The 16,663-nt window shown below is 37.0% G+C and overlaps 1 protein-coding gene across 1 annotated transcript in view; it reads left to right on the top strand.

Annotated features, from left to right (window-relative positions):
• The window catches only part of LOC112152060 (neural-cadherin), a gene marked incomplete at its 5' end in the record, with an annotated part of 198,451 nt that overhangs the window by 66,063 nt on the left and 115,725 nt on the right, over nucleotides 1-16,663 (top strand). The window contains 3 exon segments of the mRNA XM_024281306.1: nucleotides 3,973-4,198; nucleotides 9,873-10,080; nucleotides 15,560-15,671. Coding sequence (XP_024137074.1) covers nucleotides 3,973-4,198; nucleotides 9,873-10,080; nucleotides 15,560-15,671 — 546 coding nt within the window.

Genomic DNA, 16,663 nt, shown 5'->3' with positions numbered 1-16,663 from the left:
AGTGCTGCCACAAACGATTATTTTAATAGTCGACTAATCACCGATTATTTTTTCAGATTAGTCGACTGATCGGGTCATGCACAAACTGGATGTAAAGCACACATCTTAACCATCATTAGCTTTAAACTAAATAAAAACTAGATAAAAAGCATTACCTGCGATAATGCTAGTGGGAATCCTGTAAGCTGAATTTTGCCGCTGAAGATGCTGAAATTGATAGCTGAAATAGCTGAAGCTGATAGCTGAAAAACGCTGAAGCTGATAGCTGAAATAGCTGAAGCTGATACCTGAAAATGCTGAAGCTGATAGCTGAAATAGCTGAAGCTGATAGCTGAAATAGCTGAAGCTGATAGCCGAAAAACGCTGAAGCTGATAGCTGAAAATGCTGAAGCTGATAGCTAGCCAGCTAAAATGTTAGCTAAATACAAAAAATACTGAAATACCAAATACTAAATAACAAAAAAAAGCTTAAGTTAGCCAAAACAGCTAGCATGTAGCTGAAAAAATGGCTAACATAGCCTAACAAACCTAAAAACAAAAAATCTTAATCAATGCCAAAATACTCCAAAAAGCTGCTGAATGTCATTATAACTTACAACTTTACACTCTGACTCCATATAATATAAAGTAACGACTAATCAACTATTAAATTAGTCATCGACTATTTTAATAGTCGATTAGTCGTCAATTAGTCGACTAGTCGTGGACACCCTCGTGTGAATGCACCATAAGAGAGGGTGAATTTCCCTTCAGCCTCTAGGATAGGCTCCAGCATCCTGTGACCACCAAACAGGAATCTAGCAGGCTTGGAAAGTAGATAAATGGACGGCATTTTGTTTGGGTTCCCTTTTACTCAATTCCAGAAAAAACTATGTTGGTGTCTGCTCAAATTTGTTCTCTAAGAAGTGATTTTGTTCTGCAGCCACAGTTAAAAATCTAATTGTATTTTTGAGTCCATTCTTGCAAATCAGACAGTTTATTTTGTTCATTTCAGTGAAACTTTATTTGTCCCCAGAGGAAAATTAAACGTCTCCAGTATGAACTGGTGATAATAACGAGAGCAAATATTCATTACAGTAAAGAGCACTCGTGTTGAGTTTGTGCTGCAGGCGGGAGTGACCTCGTGGACGGGTCTGGCAGCAGCCAATAGGAAGAGTCCTCGGACTGATACGGCGTTATCCAAACCCCACGCTTCTCCGAGGACGTGCTGCGTCCTCAAGAGTCTCTCACAACTTATGCAACAATCAGCTGTAGGGGCTCCTGAATCATCCTCGGCGTGGAGGCTACCTTCATCGTCTGTGTTTCTACTCGCCTTAGATCGCTGCTTCTTCTGTTGCTCCACAACACGGGTTAAAAAAAGCCTCTCCGCCGCAGAGCTGCAGGGAACTCAAACATCTGACTCTGTGAGCTGCCTCTGCATTCATGTCTGGCTGCTTTCTGATGGGTCTTTACTTCTCCACGGGCTCGATCTTTTCGCTAGAACCAAAGTCACGTAAAATCATCTTTGTTTAACCCTTTAACACCTGTGCATCGTTGATGACTCTTAAACACAAAACCTTTAAGCATAATGTAACTTTTCAACCGTAAACATGATCGTTCCAGTAGATTCTGAAGGAGAAAAGCGACTCGATCGAGTCCAGCCCAAAGGAACAACGTGGGATCACCCACCCCCTGCAGGAGAACTCAGAAGGTGGTTTGGGTGGCAGTCGAAACCTCCTCTTCCATCCTTCATCAACCAGTTCTACGTCAGAACTTTTCGAGGTCTGGATGACTTTGTTTACTGGACTGTCATTCAGAGTGAGCATCAGTCCTCCTTGTCTTCTCTGGATGACTGGTTAGCTCCTCCTAACTTCTCCGCCTCCTTCCAGAACTTCTCCTCAGTGGCCTCGCCCTGTCAGGAACATCCAGCTCTTCCCTGAAAGATAAAGTTGGTTGAATTCTCCTGGTTCTGAATCACTGCTCTTTTTGGGTCCAAAGTTTAGGATGGACTCTGTTTGGGATGGTCCTGGGGGTGGGTGTTGTATGACGTTAGGACAGTGGCTCCATCTTCACTGCAGACGGACGGATGGAAGTTTATGACAACAGAAACAAGACGGAACCTTCCTCAAAACACTGGAGCCAAATTTGGACTCAGGTTGAGTCCAATTATCCCAGATTAGTGGCAGATTTTGGGCTTCAGCACGTCCGGTCCAGTACCGTCTGGACCTGCAGTTTAGCTTTAGAATGCTGGAGAAACAGAGATGGAAAAGGGCAGATCAGATGGGATTTTTGCTCTTTCAGTTGTTAGAAAGATTCTGACTTTTCTATTCATTTTTAAACAACTTTGCAGTCTTAAAAAAAAAAAAAAACTCTCACAGAAACCTAAAAAAATGATTTTCTGAAAAATATTCAAGACCTTTTCACACAGGAACTTGTCATGTTTGCTGCAGCTGTTGCAAAAAATATGTTTTGAAAATCAAATTTTATTCTATAAATTTATTGTTAAATATATAATAAATCTTTGTCTTTAGGATGCGTCTTTTAGTGGGCGCCACAGCGAATCATCCGTCTCCATTTAACGCTGTTCCCTGCATCCTCATCACCTCCTCTGGACCTCTTTCCTGGTATCTCCAACCTCCTTATCCTTTTCCCATCATCCTCTCTGTTCCTCCTCTCAACGAGTCCATCTACCTCTCCAGAACGTCTATGATCTGTTCCTCTGATGGATTCATTCTCCTGTAGAGAATCTCGGCATCTTCATCTCTGCCTCTATGGAGCTAAACTGGGGCCAACATTATCTGAAACCCAAATAAAACAAATTGAAAAAAATATTGATATTTGGCCAAAAAATGTTAACATATCAGAAACATTTTGCTATTATAAAATAAACTTTATTATTTTGAGCTTCAAATATTCTGTTTTTGGGTTTCAAATTTGAATAAATATAAATATTTCATGACGTTTATTTATGACTTCACTGTGTTCTGATGATGAAAATTTTGATCGTTTATTCAAAACTACATTTAAACTATTTTTTTTGTTCAAAATTGTTCGACTGCAATGCATTGTGGTCTATATTCGCTAATCTAGTGAGCATCGATGCACACTAGTTTTTCGCAAAGACTTCTGGGGAATTTCTAGTGCACTCAGTTTTAGAATTAGTAGATTTGGACAGCACTAGAAAATGGCGAACACACTATATAGTGAAAACGAAAAAAAAAGTTAAAAGTGAAAAAAAGATTTTAAACTGGAAAAAATTGAAATTTTGGGTTTTGAAACCAAAAAAACAGAACATTTGAAGCTGAAAAAGATCAAGTTTATTGCAGAATAGCAAAACGTTTTGGACATTTAAACATTTTGTTTGTGGCCAAACACCTACTTTTTTTTCTTAATTTGTTTTATTTGGGTTTTAAATAATATAGGCCCCAATTTGGCTCCATAGAATTGTCTGCACTATCATAGTCTAAAGGAAAAAGCAGAGTTTTATCGTGTACAAAGCCCGCCCCAACCCGCCACAACGGGGCCAGAAGTTTTGAAACAGAAATTTTCAGATTCATAAACAAAAAAAGAGTTGAAAGTAAAAAAAAATAAAATAAAATTTGAAACTGGAAAAATGTTTTGAAATTGAGATTTTGAGTTTAGAAATCTAAAAAACAGAACGTTTGAAGCTAAAAATAATTAAGTTTATTTTAAAATAGTAAAAAGTTTCTACATTTGAAATCTTTTAATATTTTTTTCAATTTTTTTTATTTGGGTTTTAAATAATATTGGCCCTAAGTTAGCTCCATATACCTCCTGTCTCTAATCTAGCAACATGGCTACTCTCTCCACATTGTTTTAAACACATAATAATTACAGTTAAATATTCTTCTGGTTCTGTTTCATGTTTTCTAGATCTATTGATTTAGTGCTTGTGAACTCCACTCTGACTCCTTTCCGTCCACGTCTGGTCTCTGTTGGAGGCCTAAACAGCATCAATGTGTTTTTCTGCAGGGGGGGACGGCTGCTTCGCCGTTGACAAGAAGACAGGCCAGGTGGTGACCACAGGACTGGTGTTTCAGAAGGACCGCGAGTACTTGTTAAGCGTGGTGGCCCTCGACGGCATGGGGAGCCACAGCGTGCCGGCCATGCTCTCCGTCGTGGCGGGGGCCAGGCCGCCACAGTTCACCAACAGCAGCTACTCCATCTCCATACCAGAGAACACGCCTGAAGGACAGCCGTGAGTGCTGCATACGTTAGCATACGCTCACACACACGATGGAGGCAGCATCCACAAACACATCCACACGTGTCGGGAGGCTGCAGCCACATCTGCTTTCCCTTTGATTTGTATTCCTGCTACATGCCACTCATACAAGATTGAACACAAAATGACATCACTTAATCATAGACCATCATGCTTTGCTCTGGAGATAAAATTGCACATACGAGGGATTACATTAGCAAAGACCCTAATTCAGAGACGCCATTAGAGCTCGAATTCTGATATCATCCAAAAGCATTATTAATTTCTCTGCTTGAAGGAACCTGGGCTGGACTGTCTCATAAAATAGATTAAATGTGTGTTGAGGTCTGACAAACCAATTATTCCAATCATTCTTGCAAAGATATGCTCATGCTCTGGACCAAAGACAAAAGGGATGGGAGGGCCACCGGGGTCCTCGATGGGAGCAAATCTCTGCCACCAGCAGCAGCTCTGATTGCAGCACTGATGCTAAATAGTGTATAGACGTTTTAGAGCAGCACACCCCGACTCCTGGATGCCATCTTTTCCAGGAAACTTCATGCATCTTTCATCAGAATAATGCAAAACAAGTTTCTTCACGTGCTGCAAGAAGAGGAAGACTAAAAATAGGAGAAAAAGCTTCAGAAGAAAATCACTAAAGTAGCGAAATGATCCGTCCAGGCAGCAATTTTTACGTAAAATGATAGAAATTAAAATTTAGAAAGGAGTTTTACACAAGCTTCCAACTAGGAAGGTTGCATTACCTGCGATAATGCTAGTGTGAATGCTTTTTGTTGAAAGTAGTCACTGAAGAGGCTGAAAATGGTGACACAATTGACTTTAATCGCTGTAGGGTTTTTCTGAAAATGCAAAAACTATTTGTAAAATGTTAAATTTGCTAAAAGACTGGAAATTTCTATAAAAAACTACAAAGAGCGCAGAAGTTGACCCAGATTTTCAAAAGATTTGTAGTAAAATTGCTAAAGAATCTCTAATAAATTCCAATTTTGCAAATATTTTTAGTGTCTTGGTTACATATGAGCTAAACTCCAAAATATGTATAAGCTAAAAAAAAATGCAGTTCGACAGAATTATGTGAATGATTTACAGCAATCACCCTAAAGTGATTCTCCTGTTCTTTCTGTACATTTTTTGGCACATAAAAACTCACTTTCGGTGATTTCAACAATCTTGGAAAAAGATTGAAGTTTTTGCCTAATTTAGTTTACTGAGAAATTTTGGGCTGTTTTGAAGTTTAGCTTCAATTTAAGCTGCGTGCTAGCTTTTTGGCTAATTTGTTATCTACTGGGATTTTTTAAAGGGTAATTTTGAGTTTAGCTTCTGTTTTAGCAACATGCTAACTTCTTGACTAATTTAGCTTACCGAGGAATTTTAGGCAGTTTGGGAGTTTAGCAAGTATTTAAGCAACACACTGCTTTTTTTGATAATTTGGCATCCACTGAAGTTTTTATGCTAGTTTGCAGTTTAGCCTAATATTTTAGCAACATGCTAACGTTTTTGGCTAATTTGTTATATTTTGAGGTAATAATAAGGTAGTATAGAGTTTAGCTTCTATTTTAGCAAGAGGCCAATGTCTTTGACTAATTTAGATTACTGAGAAATTTTGAGCTGCTTTGAAGTTTAGCTAGCATATAAGCAACGAGCTAGCTTTTTTGGCTAATTTGTTACCCACTGAGATTTTTAATGCTAATTTGGAGTTTATGTAATATTTGACAAAATGCTAATGTTTTTTGGCTAATTTGTTATCTACTGAGGTTTTTATAGGCTAATTTAGAGTTCAGTTTCTATTTTAGCAATGTGCTAACATTTTTGACTAATTTAGCTTACCAAAGAATTTATGGGTATTTTGGACTTTAGCTGGTACTTAGCCAATGTGCTAGCTTTTTGGCTAATTTGTTATCTACTAAGGTTTTTTTTTAAAGCTAATTTAGAGTTTAGTTGGTATTTCAGCAACATGTTAGCTGTTTGGCTAATTTGTTATCTACTGTTTTTATAAGCTAATTTAGAGTTTAGCTTCTATTTTAGCAACATGCTAACATTTTTTACTTATTTAGTTTACTGAGGAATTTTGGGCTATTTTGGAGTTTAGCTAGTTCTTAGCAACAAGCTCGTGTTTCTGGTTAATTTGGAATCAAGTTTTTTTGGGCTAGTTTAGAGTTTTGTTCATTTTTAAGCAACACGCTAAACATTCAACATGTTTGCAAATTGACATGTATTAGAGATTTTAGGCAATCTTATTATAATTTTTTAGAAATTTAGGTCAACTTCAGCGCTCTTTTATAGTTCTTTGACAAAATGTCCAGTCTTTTGCATCCCTACAGTGATTAAAATAAATTGCTTCACCAAATTCAGCAAAAAGGTTCAGCATCTTCAGCTACTACTCTCAACAATAAGCATTCACATTAGCATTATTGCAGGTAATGCACCTGTTCTAGTTCCTTTTGAGGTTATACACTGAAAAAAAAATATTTTTTGTTAGTTCTGAGCAAATAGTTTGTAATTTTTTGTTTGGTTTTATGAATCCAAGTGCAGTTTATTGTGATTAGTGACAATAAACGAGAGTAATTTGTAGAAATTAGTCATTTTTGAGCAAAATGTGAATCTTAGTCCAAGTTTTTCCATCTTAATAAACCGTCATCAAATCTAAAGCGATTCTTAGAGCACAAATCTGCTTTTGGTTTCCAAAACAATGACAAAGAATACAATTATCAGATTTTTGACATTTAAATTAACTTCCTTAAAATTGAATAAAAAATGACAGTGAAAATGTCTATTTTTAATGTTTAAATCAACGTTTCTACTGTCAAGAAATTGAAACAAATGGATTTAGACTCATTTTCAAAATGATTTCCTTATTTCTATCTCCTAATGATATACAATATTCTGAAAATGTTCTGATTTTGAGAAAAACTTGTAAAAAAGATGTAAAGCAAAGAGAAGTAAAAAACGAACCTAAACACAACGTCCTCGGTTTCTTCTGAGCCAGGATTCTCTTGAACACAAAACAAAGAAAATCCAGCAAAAATACATTTGATTGGATTTCACAGGAGACTCAAGTTTAGCAGAAAATGACAATAAAACAAATGCATGTAAACACAGCATCGCTCAACAAATGAAACGGCGTCATGGAGGCTCAACATTATGCTGATGAGCTGATTCACAGGAGCCGGTTTGGTGTTTGTTTATGTTAAAGATCTGCAAACACAAATCTAAGAATAAACCATTTGGGGCATTTCTGAAACTGACACAACATGTCAAGTGTTAGTTTTTAAAACTTGTGTTAATTGGTGGTAATATATTCAAACCATAAGCATAGAATCCATCATCACACCGTATAATATGATCCTGTCGTTTAACTGAAGTTTGACCTTTTTTTGTTTTTAAACGTCACATTTTTACCACTTTTTAACAATAATCAATATTAACTAAAAGGACTGAAGCATTATGGTTATTGAGGCCCATCAAAGAAAAAAAAATAAGGAGCCAGAAACAAAAAGTTTTTCTTGTCTGTTTAGTTGAGCAATCTGCTACTGTTTAAATTTATGACAGACTTTCTGTTTTTGTACAATTAACAGAATGAAGATCAATGAGACAATTGTTTCGTGATATTGGGCTATATCTGCGGCCTGCGGCTCCGGAGCCACTTGTGGCTCTTTTACCTCTCCATAGTGGCTCTCTGGCTAAAGAAAAACAAAATAATTGCCTTTTTTTTCAAGTAAGGGTTCATAAATTAGCATTTTTAGTTAATTTAGATTACTGGGATGGCACAAGATGTCTTTTATTTTGAAAGGAAATCATATGAGCTTCTGTCAAATGTAAAAAAGAAATCACATTCTAGTTCATTTTTATATTTCTGTTTTAATTCATGCCACAAAAGAAGCCTAATTCATATTTATTTTTAAAAATAATAATACACATGACTATCAAAATAAGACTTTGCAGCTCCTGCTAAGTTTTGATCAGTAGAAAAAAAGCCTAAATAGCTCTTTTACTCTAAAGGTTGGAGACCTCTGGGACATATAAATGACAATTAATTGAAATTAATTGTACATCAAGTTGATAAATATATCACAAACACTATCAAAACACTTAATTGCATGCATATTTATTTACACATACTTACATTTACACTAATACATTTCACTAATGTCTGCTGAGTATCGACATTTTATCAGTAATTTATGATTATTATTTATTTTTACAATATTATAGTTTAAGATATTTATCCAAACAATCCAAAGTTTTGCTTTAAAAGCAGAAGAACATTTCCTCATAAAAATACTTCACCAATTCAAATGTTCATCCCTGCTTTTAATAAATAACGGCACTCTTGAGAACTTCTAAAGGCACGAAGATACTAAGATTTGATGTAACAGCACATTTGTAGGTTCACAAAATTGTAATTTTTAGATCAATATTTGTTTTTTACGTTTCCCCCTTAATTTAACTACAATACTGGAAGTTTGGTTGAATTATTGTTGAATAGAAAGTGCTGGAATTTTTTTTAAAACTCTTTAGTTTCTTTTAGTTTTGAGCATTTTACTTATAGTTTTAGGTATTTTTTTTTTCATATTTTAGATGTAATTTCTTTCTAAACTGAAGTTCATAATCTGGAGTCTTTTTTAGCTTTTTTTCCAATTTTATATATTTTTTTATTTAATTAGGAAAATCAAATCCCATTGAGATCCACAGATCTCTTTTTCAAGATGCAAAACATTTCTCTAATAATTCATCTTTTTTCAGTTTTTTGCAGCAATTCTTAATGTCCATTTATTTGTTACGACCCCGGCTTCTTTTTTAGCAGTTATTTTTTCATTTTTTGTACAACGGACGGAAAACTTTCAAGTAGGAACTTTTGCCAAATTCAAAACTGAGATTAGTTTATTTAATTTTCATAGCACAGAACAAAAACATTCATAATACTGTTGTCCTTGGTGAAAATGAAAGTGAAGAGAAAGAAGAAAACGTATTGTCTCTAACCCATTTAACTAACTCAATCAAGGTATTCTAACTAAATCTATCTCTTTATGTTGTAACATAAATATGTCAAACGGCTGTCAACAACAACAAAAGCAGATAAATAAAAAAACAGCAAAAGCAACAATAGGAATCAACAAGAAAATAAATCAAATACATCATTGTTTTTTATTTAACCCATTCCTAATGAGCTTACAATTCTTTTTTTTTTTTTATATATGTAATAATTAAACTTTTATTGATCTTTCAAGATTATTCCAGAGTCTGACACCCTGCACCCAAACACTTTCTTCCTTCATTTTTGTTCTGAATTCATTCACTTTTAATGTTAAATAACTAAAATCAAATGTGGAGCGACAAAATAAAAATGTTTAAATCCAAAAACCAACATAAGATGAGGTCAAAACAAAGTGAAAACCAAACTAAACGAAATTCCTGGCATTTATTCCAAGAGGAATCAGAAATATACGTCATACATCTTGATATGTTTGCAAAAATTATTAACTGTTTTAGACCTTCATGTTACACTGAAAACATTACTAATGCTGATGTGAAGAATGGGATTTCTAAACTCACCGGTGAGTTCAAAGACTGAAGTCTGAAAACAGAAGAAAAGATCATTTTATTCCGATTCGACCTCTTCTCTGACCCCTTACTGTCGCTGCTGCAGCTTCCTGGTGGTGTCGGCCGTTTCCTTCCAGAAGCTCCAGATCAGCTACAGCCTCCTGATCAATCCCAGCAGCCTTTTCAGCATCCGCCCGGAGACGGGCGAGATCAGCCTGACCCGGACGCTGGATTACGAGAGCGACCAGCGGCGCTACCTCCTGATGGTGCGAGCCAGGGAGGAGGTCCCCGACAGCCTGAGCACAGCCACAGAGGTGAGCGCGATGAGACGGTGATGCAGAGCGGCCGTGGACTCATGGAGGGGTTCAGTCTGCACAGGTTCTGTCATTTATCTGTTAAACAGCTTCATCTCGATGGATTAAATGCACTCAGATTAAATCTGCAGGTTAGCTGACATTTCTGAAAGTATGTTTCCGTCATTAAACGTGTCACTCTGAGATGGGATTTGTAGATTCATTTAAGAAACAAGTTTTTCTAAATGTCGGAATCAATGGGCGCTTTTCCTGCAACGCTTAATGTGTTTTTGACAAACGGGATCTTCCAGCTGTAGTTTATGCAAACATCAGTGCTGCTGGTCGTCTCTGCAGGTCCTGTCATGCATGTCAAGTGAGCCGTCAGGCCTCCTCTTCTCTGCACCTTTCCACGCTTTTAATGAGCCTCATTCATTCTCACTGTACACACGCCTCGGCTTAAGTGACAGCGCTAGCTAAGAGGCTCACGCTAATCATGGACATCAGGATCCTCCTCACCTCCGTCTCCCAGGCAGGTGGCCTCTGGGATTTCTGAGCGGAATCCGAGTCTTCTATAAACGGGAGTCAACTTCTGATGGAAAACGTCTTTCTCTGATTTCTTAAAAACATTTTCAGAAGACGGTGAAGTTTTTAGAACTTCAGACTGACTGAAGGTCACCACCATGCTGGATTTGATAGCCCCCCCCCCTCAGAGACAAGTCCAAAATTCTTAGAATTTGAAATACTTTCTTCAAATAAACAAAAACAATCAGTCAATGGAGTGATTTTAAAAATGGTCTTACCTCCTTTTATTAAACTGAAATTATTTTGGAAAAGTTTCTTTAAAAGATTATTTTTCATGCAAAAAGGAAATGAATACAATTCGTCTTATAAGCATTTTTTTAATTTAAGCCTTTAACACCTGAGGCGTTACCGTGACACTTAACACAAAATCTTTGACATACTGTAACTTTTCACCCGTTGACACGATCATTCCAGATGGAATCACATTGATCGTGTCAACGGGTGAAAAGTTACAGTATGTCAAAGAACCAAAACACTGGAGCTCCAATGTTACAGGGTTGAGGATATTATTTTAAAAGCCAATTTTGCAAAAATATTTAGTGTGATTGTGATTGATTATGAGCTAAAATCCAAATTAGTCTAAAATAACCTTGATTCCAAATTAGCCAAAAAAAGCTAGCTTAAATATTAGCTAACTCTATAATAACCTAGAATTCCTCATATTTGTTGTACATTAATTAACAAAATCATCACATAAAAAACGATAAAATTGTAAAAAAAGAAATTGAAGCATTAGATTAAGAATAAATGTAACTTTAATTCACTTTGACTGTTGAATACATTTTTTAAAATTTGTTTTTGGTGTTTTATTACTCCTGTTTTTCGTTGTTGTTTTTTTTTAATTTAACAACAGTATACAACAACAAAATGAAATTCTAACAATTAATAAATGGAATGGGACGGAAAGAAGAAAACTTATCGTGAAATCAATAAATGTAATTAAAAGTACATCAAATAAAATAATAAAATAAATTAATTCAAAGAAAATAAAAGTGATCTTTTTACATAATATTATTAAATATGTGAAGTAATTGTGAATTCTATGAACTAATTTTAAATATTTGATCAAATAAAACCAAAATAATTCCATTAAATCAGAAAGTTGAGGTTTTCCGAATGTCTTTCCTCCAAACAGCGTTTTATGGTCTCCACACAGTAAGAACGTCGTCCTGTTCTGGGTCTTATCATACATGGATGTGAAGCGTCTCCATTTTTTTGTTTCTTGACACATTTATTCACTTGTGGAAACAAACGCGCCCAACCTCCCTGTCCAAATCTCTGCATTCTGATTGGATGTCTCTGTATTTCCTCCCGCCTCCGGGAGCTTTAATGGAAGCTCCGTTTGCTTCCGAAGCGTCTTTCATGTCTTCTGCTAATGGCTTTGGTGCCTCACATCTTCCTCCTCACATTATGGGACATTCTCTGTGGGGGTTTAGGTCATGTGACCCGATCGGTGACCTCTAAACCAGAACTTGGTGCTTTTGTCTGCGTGGACAGCTGCCACTTCCTGCAGCTTATCCGTACAGCTGAGCAGAAGAAGGAAGAAGCTGACCTGGACCTTTCCTCTCTTCCTCCTGAAAGCTTTTCCGTGGAAAGAGGAGGACACTCGAAGCTTCTGGGGTTCTTTGAAGCTCAGTTTCTCCCCAATTCTTCACCATCTCTGTTCTGGACGCTCGTTTTTTATGGTCACGTCTTTCTTCCATTCACTTCTCCATCAGCATCATTTACCTTTTTAAAATATTTACTGAAATAAATGAACAGTTTAGATGATATTCCAAAATAATTACATTTATTACAAATACTTTCTCCCACAGGTAATGCAAAAAACTGCAATGTTTTATAGTTTCCATTCTTTCCTTTTCAAATGTTTTTTTCTGTTTTATCTGTTTCAACGTCTTTGTTTTTCTTTACTCCGGTTTATTATTTTTTCCTCCTTGTTGAGTTTTTTTTTTTTTTATCAAATGTTTTAGCATTTCTCCTCCCGGGGGCCGTGCACGGCGCTGCTTTAGCTGTAAAGATTAAAAGTGGCGGCGGACCTGTTGACTTTCCAGTGCTTGGTGATAACCTCAGAGGAGGAGCAGCCGAGTTTGTCATCAAGTGCTGCAGCGGCATGGCTGGCTGCTTTTGAATTGTTATCAAGTCGAGCAGTGGGCGTTCAGACTTCTTTCTCTGTGTTTCACGTCGGGCTCTTTCATTGCTGTGCACAGGGCTTTCTCACATGAGCATGCTGCAGAGATGAAGACTAAGCTGAGCTTTAACAGAACAGCAGAATTTTAAGCATGCTCTCAGGCACAAACCTCAAAGTCTGAAATCTTTATTTACAAATATGTACCATATTTTCTGGAGTATAAGTCACACAGGAGTATGAGTCACAAGATCAAAAAATGTCTAATCAAAAAGAAGAAAACCATATATATAAGTCGCTCTGGAGTATAAGTTACAGCGGAGTGTAAGTCATACCGGAGTATAAGTCGCACCAGAGTATAAGTCATAGCGGAGTATAAGTCATACCTGAGTATAAGTCACAGCGGAGTATAAGTCATACCGGAGTATAAGTCATACCGGAGTATAAGTCACACCAGAGTATAAGTCATAGCGGAGTATAAGTCATACCTGAGTATAAGTCACACCAGAGTATAAGTCATACCTGAGTATAAGTCACACCAGAGTATAAGTCATACCGGAGTATAAGTCGCACCAGAGTATAAGTCACAGCGGAGTATAAGTCGCTCTGGAGTATAAGTCGCACCAGAGTATACGTCGCTCTGGAGTATAAGTCGCTCTGGAGTATAAATCGCACCAGAGTATAAGTCGCACTGGAGTATAAGTCGCCCCGGAATATAAATCGCTCTGGAGTATAAGTCGCTCTGGAGTATAAATCATAAGCCCCAAAAATGTCTTATCAAGAAGAAGAAAACCATTTAGAAGTCGCACCGGAGTTGTTGCTTTGGAGTATAAGTCGCAAGAGCAAAAAATGTCTAATCAAGAAAAAGAAAACCTTTAATATGTCAGTAGCAAAAACTTATACTCCTCTAGAGGTTGTTAGAGAAAACAACCTAGAAAAGACAACTGGTGTTTACTGTGAAAATAACAAATATATGAGCCTATTTACGTAAAAAAAGAAAAAAAATCCACACAAATAAGTCGCTCCTGAGTATAAGTCGCACCCCATGGGGTCTGTAACCTGCACCCCAGGAGCCACATGTAGCTCTCTGACCTCTCCATTGAGGCTCTCTGGTTAAAATAAAATATAAAATTTTTAATTTAAAAAATATAACTTTGGTAACAAGTAAAAAAGTAGTGAATAAAAAACGTAAACTAACTCGGATTTTATACAACTCATTTACAAACAGCAAAAGGACAAAGTCACTCCACGAGGCTCCTGACTACAGTACCCATAATGCACCCATAATCCATCAAGGAGTTCATCTTTGTAGTTTACCAAGGTCATACTAGAACAGATTTCTTAGCACAGTTTACAGCAGAAAACCATTTTGAGGTCAGTAAAACACAACCATTTATATTTTGGAAGAAATGTAAGGATTTTTGTTTCTCCTTATGATTCAAAAAATGTGTTCATGGTCACTGAATTAGCGCTGATTTATTTCATGTAGATTCTACCAATTTTGGCTGAGATGCACCGCAAGTGGTAAAATAAAACACGTCTTTTATTACCTGCTGCATTGAAAAGATCCTTTGTGGTACAAGCTGTTTTTATTTTGAAATGTATTCCTGTAGACCTCTGTGAACATTTTTAAACTGTTTCATTTTTTTAATTAAAAAAGGCTATTTTCACTGTATTTTTATGCTTTTTTATGCCAAAAACACCAATTCCAGTGGTAATTTATAGTTATCATTAACACTGACATAAATACAAATCCGTATTTTATTTTTCTAAAGGATTAAATAAGACTTTGCGGCCCCTACGAAGTATTGGTCAGTGAGAAATTGACCTGCAAGTGTTGAAGGTTACAGACCACTGAAATAGTCTGATATCTCAAAAGAATTTCCTTATTGGGCTAAACGCCGGTCATTTACAGAAGCAGAAGGTCAGTCATAAAATGTAAACAAAAGCTAAAAACTAAACAGACTAAATAAAACTGGTTATCCCTATGCTTAGGCCAATCCTTCCCGGTAAGGTAAAACTCCTAAAAAATCTGATTCAGGAAAAAAGAAGAAACCTCTCCCAGGACGGACAGGTGATTTACCAGGACTGTTAAAGAGGAATTAGCTTATCTAACTCTACAACGACATATTTGAATGAAGTTTATCCAGAGAAGACTGGAGGACAGGTGAGGGCGAGGTCCACAGCCAAGAACAGAGGATCCACCTGGAATCTGAACTCTCTCCCGCTCTCCTGGAGAGTGAGAAAGAGAAACAACACGTGAATCACACTGCACCAAACAGAAGCACGTGAGGAGTAAATATAATAAATAATAAATAGGAAAGGTGAAGTAAATGAGAATAAAGAACAGACCCCAGAGCTGATGTGGAAAAAAAACTTTGACTTATACTCCGGAAAATATGGTATTCCTGGTTAAACTGTTTATAAATTCAATTTTGAGTAAATAATTCACCTGAAAATGTTTCCCCATTACCCGGCTGCAGTCTCACATTCTGAGTCTCCTCCTTGTGCGGCTGGAAAACAGGAGACGGAGACGAGGAAAACCTATCCCGGCTATTTCAGGATTATTACTCAGCTGTCACTTCACACTTTACACAGTGTGGTGACAGGGAGCTTGTAGGACGGAGGACAGCTAAGGACTCTGTCAAAAACACACACACACTGAGGGACTCACATCCTCCAAACCCTTCTATTTTTAAAAACTTCCATCTTTGCAGATCATTTGAATGTCTCCAATAAACAGAGATGTTTTTCCTTTCTGACGGCGTGCTCTCTCCCCGTGTCTGTAATCAGGTTCAGGTGTTCATAACGGATGAGAATGATTGTGTCCCGGAGTTCTTCCAGTCCATCTACAGCGTGGATGGAGTCCCTGAGACCGTAACCACGGCAACGTCCCTGCTGCAGGGTGAGTCTCCTCCAACAACCCCACGTTCCATTCTCGTCTGTTTTTTTTTTTATAATATGAGTGGGAAGTGATCAAAAGGGGTCAAAGAACAGCCGGTGTAAATCACCTTTCACCTTCATCGATTCTCCTTTTTTGTTCTCCTTCCTCGGAAAAATTAACTAATAGCTACTTGGATGTTCTTATTGAGTTTTTGATCCTGGTGCTCAGCGTGACTGATGGTTTTTATTTATGATCAATTACGCCGTCAGACGTCTCACAAAGAAAAAAAATGACTTTTTTAAGAAAAAAACAAGTATTTTCAAACTAAATAAGAAGAATCTGTTTTTTCTGTCCCGATAGGCCAAAGAGAAAATAAAATAAACATTAATAAGTATTGAAGCGGAAAACATTTTAACCTTTTAACACCTGAGGCGTCGCCACTGATGCTTAAACACAAAATCTTTAAAATACTGTAACTTTTCAACCATTTACACAATAATTCCAGTAGAAAGCTGGAATGCTGTTGATCATGGATGGATGGATGGATGGATGGATGGGCGGACGGAAGGATGGATGGATGGACGGATGGACTGATGATGGATGGATGGGTGGATGGATAGATGAACAAATTGACTGATGGATGAATGGGTGGACAGATGGATGGATGGACGGATGGATGGATGGATGGATGGACTGATGATGGATGGATGGATGGACGGATGGATGGATAGACTGATGATGGATGGATGGACTGATGATGGATTGGTGGATGATGGATTGGTGGATGATGGATGGATGGATGGATGGATGGATGGAATAATGATGGATGGATGGACTGATGATGGATGGATGGACTGATGATGGATTGGTGGATGGATTGGTGGATGATGGATAGATGGATGGATGGATGGATGGATGGATGGTTACATTTTTTATATTTTTCCATCAAAATAAAAAGACTAAAAGACTTTAAATTTTCACTCTTCAACAGTCAATTGTTTATTCCCTAGAAC

Source organism: Oryzias melastigma, linkage group LG6 (genome assembly GCF_002922805.2).
Source record: "Oryzias melastigma strain HK-1 linkage group LG6, ASM292280v2, whole genome shotgun sequence".
Classification (NCBI taxonomy): Eukaryota; Metazoa; Chordata; class Actinopteri; order Beloniformes; family Adrianichthyidae; genus Oryzias; species Oryzias melastigma.
The sequence above is the reverse complement of the archived record's forward strand: the minus strand, read 5'-3'. Positions and strand labels throughout refer to the sequence as shown.